Here is a 7,461-nt window from a genome sequence, read left to right on the forward strand (position 1 = left end):
CATCCATTCGACTACTAGCATGTGGCTGTTGACCAAAAAAAGCAAAGGTTCCCCACCAATGCTGTAATACCAGCCATACTTAAATCTTCAGGCGAATCACTTGAATAAAATCCCTAAACTCAGATCTGCTTGGTCATAAGTCTAGAAATAGTGACCAGCATAACTTAAGCATGGCACTTAAGCATAGGCGACATAAAATGCACATTAGTAGCTATGACTGCAAAATAAATGTTGAGCCTATGTGTAATGCTAGAACATAAACATGGGAATGTTAATCCATAGCAGAATATGTAATACTTCTGAAAATAATCAATTGCAGCAGTTTTAATGAAATTACATGATTTCCGCCATAGCCAAGACACACATTTAGAAATATATTGTCAGCATAGAATCAAGTTTGAGAAATTTAGCCAGAAACTTAAGAGACCAAGTAAAATGAAGTTCTGTGCTGTGCATTTCCTTTAATAATAAGTTACCTGAAGGCACAAAATGCCAGCCAATAAATTCACTTGGATGTGCTCTGGAGCTGAACCAAAGTTCTACTGACGCTGGAACAGTAATGCAATCAAAGGGCAGATGTTCAGATTTGATGCAACTGGTAATGTTTTGAAATACAGTATATCAAATTTAACAGTGAAGGACACTATCTAAAGTTAAGGAAACATATTGCTTCATTGATTTATTTGATGCATTGCGTAACTACTATATCCAATCCAACCTCACTTTGTCTAAGAACATGGTCAAGCAAGTTAAAATGTTAATTCTTCCCATGAAAGATAAAATTCATGATGTGTTAAGTAGGTGTCATGCAATTATGTTTTGCTAGGACGCCTTCCAAATGCAAGAGTTTGCTATCCTATTTTTTAGCATATAAATCATTTTATTATAATGGACAACACTTTTGTAAAGATTACCAAAAAAAATAAAAATAAAGTTGTGCAACGTAACATTCATTTACAAATATTGCCATGCATTCCAGCATGCAGATTAATAGTAGCATTTCCTGCACTGCTCTAGACAAACAGGTCACAGTATTCTCTGCTAGGTGGTTGCTTTGTGCTGACTTGTTCACCACCATCCTGGAACAATTTTTAGTAAGAGTGCTAACCCATCTCACCATTTAAAATGAAGTGTTACAATCCAACACCCATTTTAAATGAGGCAGTTTTAAGAATGATGCACGCATTGGATTGTATTCGACTAACTTTTACTCAGAATGGACCCAACTTCATCACGGGTATTCATTTCAACGTGTCTACATTGAGTACAAGTTAGTTGAATACAACCCATTCAAGTCTATTCTCCTTCAAGGGAGACACCTACTTGTCAGACTGATAAGTTACTAAAGCTGAATAAAGTGTGAAGTCATTCAATCCACCAGAGGGCCATGAAGCAGCCTGCCTTACTTGCTGCAGACCAGATGAATTCACATCAGTAGACCAAGAACTGACTACAGTAAGCACAGCTAAGAAGGAAAAGTGCTTTAGAAAAAACTGCTCAAAAGAAGGACCCAAGAAAGAAAATAAGGAGCAGTAAGGTTGCTCCAATTGAATCTAGAACCCAAATAAGTCATGCCCAAAGTAAGAGCCACTAGCTCTACAGATGCTATAGACAAATTTGACTGAAATAAAGATGGCACCTTTGAAAACACATGAAGACATCTATAGCAGTATTATTCTAGCAGGGGCTCTATACTTCCAGCTGCCCTGTGCACATATACATACATACATACATACATACATACACACATACATGTATACTGTATATATAACACAGCAAATTGATAGGCATTTATTTTTCCTTTCTAGGTTAAAGCCAGAACTCCAAAGCAGGCCCAGGTGTCATTCTAATACAACAAAGTAGCCGACCAGCACTGTGCAACCAACATATAACCAATAATCCAGGTGAGTGCATCAGCTAGTTTCTAGAGCAGGCATCCCCAAACTTCGGCCCTCCAGATGTTTTGGACTACAATTCCCATGTTTCCTGACCACTGGTCCTGTTAGCTAGGGATCATGGGAGTTGTAGGCCAAAACATCTGGAGGGCCACAGTTTGGGGGTGCCTGTTCTAGAGCAAAGCAAAGAAGGAATCAACATGGAATGTATGGAATAATACAGTCACATGGCAGAGGGGTGGGTATGCTCCCAAATGGGTTACCTGGGCAACCTTACTTTGTCACACAGTTGGACAAGACCTCTGTTGTTTGCCATTCAGAGAAACCAGCACTAAGTGTTAAGAAAAAAATCACTTGTCAGGCTACATCACTCTTTTCACATCATTAGACAACAGTGACTAGAATAAGAAAAGAGCAGAGTAAAGGATGGGGCGAGGTTTTAGAGGTTCCGTGCAGCCATTTCAAGAACACTGAAGCATGTTACATACACCTGGAGCATCTCGCATGAGGAACAGAACAATGCTACGTAGCCCACTAGGTCAAGCAGTTTTGCGTGCTTGTTGTGGCCGGTAGTTTCGAAATTAAGTGGTAGGTGCTCCCAAGTTTGGAACCAGTTGTGACCAGCACCCACGGTGAAGGACAAAAGGGCTGCGTGACAACTTCCCAGTCCTCACCGGGAAGATGGAAGAAAACAGACGCCGCCAACCCACGGAAGGGCGCCAAGACCTCTTCATTGGACAGGGAGATTATTTGGAAAAACGGGGTTACGGCTAACCGGCGCCTTCCTAGCGGCCACACAAAAGGCAGCTGGAGGGCGGGAGAGGGTAGCGCCCCTAACCTCAACCCTATACGGCCCCCAGAGATGGATGCTACCGAAACCTCAACCGCGTACGGACTAAACCGATGCCTACCCCTCTGGCTTCAACCGCACCCCTTACCCCACGCCGTCAAGCAATCCCACCCACCCCTTAAACAAAGGGACACGTGCGCTTTTCGGCGACCCGGGCCCCGAACAAGCAGACCTTTTGGATACGTCTGCACCGGCGCGCATGCAGCGCGCTGCAAGGGAGGGGAAGGGAAATGACGGGAGGTGGGAGACCATTATAGGAGAGCCCCATTCAGTTGCATTTCCCAGGAGGGGGGACGTGTGCTATTCGTTTCGCGCACCTCCCTCAGAAGGTGGAGTGGGAGAGGAGAGTGCCTGAAGATGAAAGCGAGGCAAGCGGGGAGGAGAAGGACCGGCCCCCCGTCTAGGGAAGCACCGGTAGGAGCAGACCCCGCTGCTTTCGCCTCCCCCTCCCCATCTCGTCCAGACTAGGCGGGAAAATGTGGGGGAGGGGAAAATAGAGGGGGGCATTCGCAGCTTCCTCCCCCTCTCCCCGCTTCTTCCTTTCCCCGCACGCCTCACCTCTTCTCCGCGCGCGCGTGCCCGCGCCGTCCTCTCGGCCGCTCAAGCTGGTCCACTGTATGCGGAGCCGCCTCTCCTCCCAGCGCGCGCGCGCTCGAACCGACTCCGCACTACCCGCCCCGCCCCCGCTCCCGGCGCCTTTAGCGCCACACCGAGCACTCCCCACCTCCTCTCTGGCACCGCCCACCAATAGGGTGGAAAAAAAGAAAGTTGCCGGGCTGCCCCGTTGGTCGCCTCGCGCGCCTATCGGCGTCCTTCCTCGCCGCCTATTGGCCTCTCCTTTAGATCCGCCCCCGTCCAAGCCAGGCTCATAGCAACCTTCGCAAAGCTTCTCGTCCGAAATTCCATCTCCTCCCGCTTCACCGACCCTTTGCGAGGCCTCGGATTGGCTGGCTGCCTCTGCCTATCAAAGGGAAGCAGCCCTTCAAGTGCTGGGCGTCTAACGCTTGTCACCCGAGCATATTGGGATAGAGGCGGGACAAGGAAGGTAGGTTGGACGGCTGCGGTTGTCCCGTTTGGCGGCGGCGGCGGCGGCGGCGGCGGCGGCGGCTGCTTGCTGCTCCTCCTTTCCTCGCCGAGGTCAAAGCGAGTCCGGACCAGAGCGGCGCCGCGCGGGGTCAGGTGCAGCGCCCAGGGTAATGCGCGCGCGCGCGTGCCGTGGGGCCGAGAAGCGCTGCAGCCTTTGCTCCCGCTGGAGTGCATGTGTCGCATGTAGCAGCACCCCGCCCACTTGCGCCGCATGCATCTGCAAGCAGCTGCAGTTGCCGCGCACGCCATCGCCCTCCTCCCGCTCTGCGTGCCTACTGCGTGGCTGGTGTAATTAGGACATGCCACTAGCGCGATGCGTGTAGCGGGGCTGCCCATCCTGTGGCGCTGCGTGTAGCGTTGCGGGAGAAGACCCACAGGGCCTTGGGGCCTTGGGGTACGATGCACGCTGCGCCCCACCCGCCGCATAGGCCGTGGCGTTGTAGCAAACCCAGACCCTGCATTGACTCCCTCCCTCTTGCAGACCCCTCTACTTTACACAACGTCCGTGCTGACCACTTCCCTCACACCCGGTACAAAAGCTCGGATGCTTTTTGCATTGCATTCCTGCAGTGAATTAGATATCTTAAAGTACCACTCCCGTTCTCATGGAAAACTACCCTTTCATTCATCTGAAGGGGTGGTTTTCTGCAAAGACTGCAGTACAAATAACGTCATGTAAATAGCTTTTCCTCGCCCATTCCCTATGCAACAAATCCACCCCCACCCCCCCTAGTCTTGAGGGTCTGTGTAGAATGATTGTACTGTACACCCACCAGAAACTGAGTTCACACCTCTGATATCTCTTGGCCTCTACACCACCCTTTGCTTTTTGCTGCTCACAGCTACACTCATTCTCTGCCAGTTCACGTTCATACCACACATGCACATAATATACCCTGTTTCTCATATTTTAAGACATACCCATAAAATAAGCCATAGCAGGATTTTTAAGCATTCAAGGAATATAAGCCATACCCCGAAAATAAGACATAGTGATAGGCGCAGCAGCAATGCCGGCTGCGGCAGGAGGAGGAGGAAAAAAATAAGACATCCCTTGAAAATAAGCCATAGTGTGTATTTTTGAGAAAAAAATAAATATAAGACATGTCTTATAATATGAGAAACACGGTATTGCCAATAACTAGATATGGACACTTAGACATTAAGTGAGTGATTGATCACAATTTAACCATAACATGCTTTTCTTGAATGGCATCTTTCATGATATTCTACAGGTTTAACCAACTTGTTCCGAATGCTACTGATAATTAAATGCAGAGTGGCGGGAAACTCTCTCTGTGTGTGCTCACGCCAAAAAGTTTATTTTTAAAATCCAGTAAGCATAGTTCGTAATCTCAGTTCAGCAACAGCAAGGCTGGCTTCTGAATGTATCTGGAGAGGACTTGAGGTCACTGAGAGAGTTCACAGGGCTAATTGGATCTGGTGCTAAGGAGACTGATCAGGTGAAACTCATTAACAGGGTTAATGTATATACTGCACTTCAAAAGAACAAAGGCAAATTCTCCATCAAGAAAAATAATTCAATAACTGATGCAAATGTTTGTATATGCTCATAATGTGTTTTGCTGTTTCTAATTATGGGGAGAAGTATGGTCCTATACAGAATGTAGAAGCACCAATCTGGAAATCCTACTTTGATCCCAGCTCTCTTGAGAGCCGCTCCTAGTTCCCATCACATTTTCAAGCCTCTCTTTGCAAACATATGGACTAAAATTTGCTTTAAAAAATAAAGCCAATATTTTATGAGTGCTGGGTTTTTAACCCCGAATTAACTTCTGTCCTGGAATGTTTGTATGGAAATCCAGAACCTGCTCAGTCCTGTCCTTCGAAGGTCTAGGTCAATGGTTCTTAATCTTTCTTAGTCATGGACCCCTTGGAGAATCTGATGAAAGCTATGGATCTCAGAAAACATGCACAAAAATACAAAATTTTGCATATACCGTATTTTTCTCTGTATAAGACAACCCCATGTATAAGATGCCCCCTACTTTTGGGGACCCCAAATTTAGAACATGGACATATGCACTATCCATGTATAAGACACCCCCATATTTTTAACCTTATTTTAAAGTTTTTTTTAAAAAAAACCCTAGTCTTATACACTGAAAAGTACAGTAATTTATTTTATTGCATTGGGGGATTTGTAGGCTTCGAGTTGAAACTTACTGAAACTCCTCAATCCATGAACCTCAGGTTAAAAAAACCCTGGTGTTAGGTTATTTGAAGAAAGAACCTGAAACCTTTAAAGGCAGGTCCTTCTTTCACTGTACAGTGAAAAAGGGATAATTCAGGCTGCTGTGAAATGTCTTTGTGAACAGTTTTTAAAAAGAAGAGGGAGCTGACACTTGTTTATTTTCTTCTTTTGTGCAATAAAATATATGCATCAAATGATTGAAAGAGGGGGGAAAACCCATGAAATGGTTTACAAAAAGATAAAACAAGAAAAACAATTTTAAAATACTGTACAACAAGAAAAAAATTAAAAATATGACAGTGCTTTAAAACCTACAAAAGTTTAAATACTAAAACAAATTAAAATTATCTCAACTTTCTTAGCATCTTGGTAGACTTGTCTAAACAAGAATGTTTTCAACAGGTGTCAAAAAGAGTACAGTTGCTCTTTTTGTTTGTTGCCATTGTGGTAAGCGGTTGGTGGAGCTCGAGCATGTCTTCCCACAAGACGTTCAAGATCAAGCGGTTTCTCGCTAAGAAGCAGAAGCAGAACCGTCCCATCCCGCAATGGATCCGCATGAAAACTGGCAATAAAATCAGATACAACTCCAAAAGGAGACACTGGAGGAGGACCAAGCTCGGCCTGTAAAGAGAAGCAGCTCCAATCTTACCAGCACAACCCTGTATCTTGCATCAAACTGTCAAGCGCCAGAATGGTCTCTTCCTATCAACCTGCCACATTATCAGGGCTGGAATTCTGTCTTGTGCTGTGCAGTCTCCCCCCTTTGTAGAAATATTTGTTATTACAAATATTACTGAATAAAAAACTGAATGATGAGGAAAAAAGAGTACAGTTTATGGCTTAGGAGAATGTTTTCTTCCATAGAAAGTGTTTATTTACTTATGTATTTACTGCACTTATTTGGGATTTTTCTGCTAAGCCACTGCAAGGGGTGTACAATTTAAAATACAGTGGTACCTCGACTTACGAAGACAATCCGTTCCGTGGCTGTCTTCGTAAGTCGAAGTCTTCGGTTGCCGAAGCGCCCATTCTGCACCTGCGCGATTTCGCACTTCTGCACATGCGCTGACCGCGCTGCTTCTGCGCAGGTGCAGAATGCGTGCGTGGCGAAAAGACTTCAGAAGTCGAAACCTTTGGAAGTCGAGACATTCAGATGTCGAGGTACCACTGTACTAAAAAATGGAAAAGAAAAAAAAACTAAACAGCAAAATTGACTCAGACCAGCCTCTGCTTCAAAGCTCTTTTGCGACAGAGCTTTGAACAGATTCTTCTGAGCAAGCATTCATAGGATTACACTGTAATCCATCACTAGTTATATGCAGAATACACCAATTGAAATCAGTGGAATTAAATAACTTAAGTCCCAATTCTGTCTACGACTTAGTTGGGCACCAATCTTAAGCTGCAAATAAAAA

The 7,461-nt window shown here is 45.3% G+C and overlaps 2 protein-coding genes across 5 annotated transcripts in view; one reads left to right on the top strand and one right to left on the bottom strand.

The window, feature by feature from the left end:
- Positions 1 to 3,415, bottom strand: part of MYH10 (myosin heavy chain 10) — a 72,711-nt gene extending 69,296 nt beyond the window's left edge. For all 3 annotated transcript variants that reach the window (XM_035104705.2, XM_035104704.2, XM_035104703.2), the window contains exon 1: positions 3,304 to 3,415. The gene's annotated coding sequence lies outside the window, so the exon portion shown is untranslated. The remainder of the gene's footprint in view (positions 1 to 3,303) is intronic.
- A 237-nt stretch (positions 3,416 to 3,652) lies between these two features.
- Positions 3,653 to 7,127, top strand: LOC118081485 (large ribosomal subunit protein eL39). 2 transcript variants are annotated; one of them, XM_035107970.2, is made up of 2 exons: positions 3,653 to 3,790; positions 6,449 to 7,127. In XM_035107970.2, exon 2 carries the CDS (start codon positions 6,518 to 6,520, stop codon positions 6,671 to 6,673), a length of 156 nt encoding a protein of 51 aa, XP_034963861.1. In that variant the 5' UTR covers positions 3,653 to 3,790; positions 6,449 to 6,517; the 3' UTR covers positions 6,674 to 7,127. The 2 variants fall into 2 exon arrangements, with proteins under 2 accessions (XP_034963861.1, XP_034963860.1); XM_035107969.2 differs by lacking the exon at positions 3,653 to 3,790 and adding an exon at positions 3,836 to 3,938.
- The last annotated feature ends 334 nt before the right edge of the window (positions 7,128 to 7,461 follow it).

The sequence above is a fragment of the Zootoca vivipara genome, chromosome 2, assembly GCF_963506605.1.
Source record: "Zootoca vivipara chromosome 2, rZooViv1.1, whole genome shotgun sequence".
NCBI lineage: Eukaryota > Metazoa > Chordata > Lepidosauria > Squamata > Lacertidae > Zootoca > Zootoca vivipara.

Coding starts and splice junctions, on each gene's coding strand:
- LOC118081485 (XM_035107970.2), top strand. CDS start 6,518: ATGTCTTCCCACAAGACGTTCAAGATCAAGCGGTTTCTCGCTAAGAAG.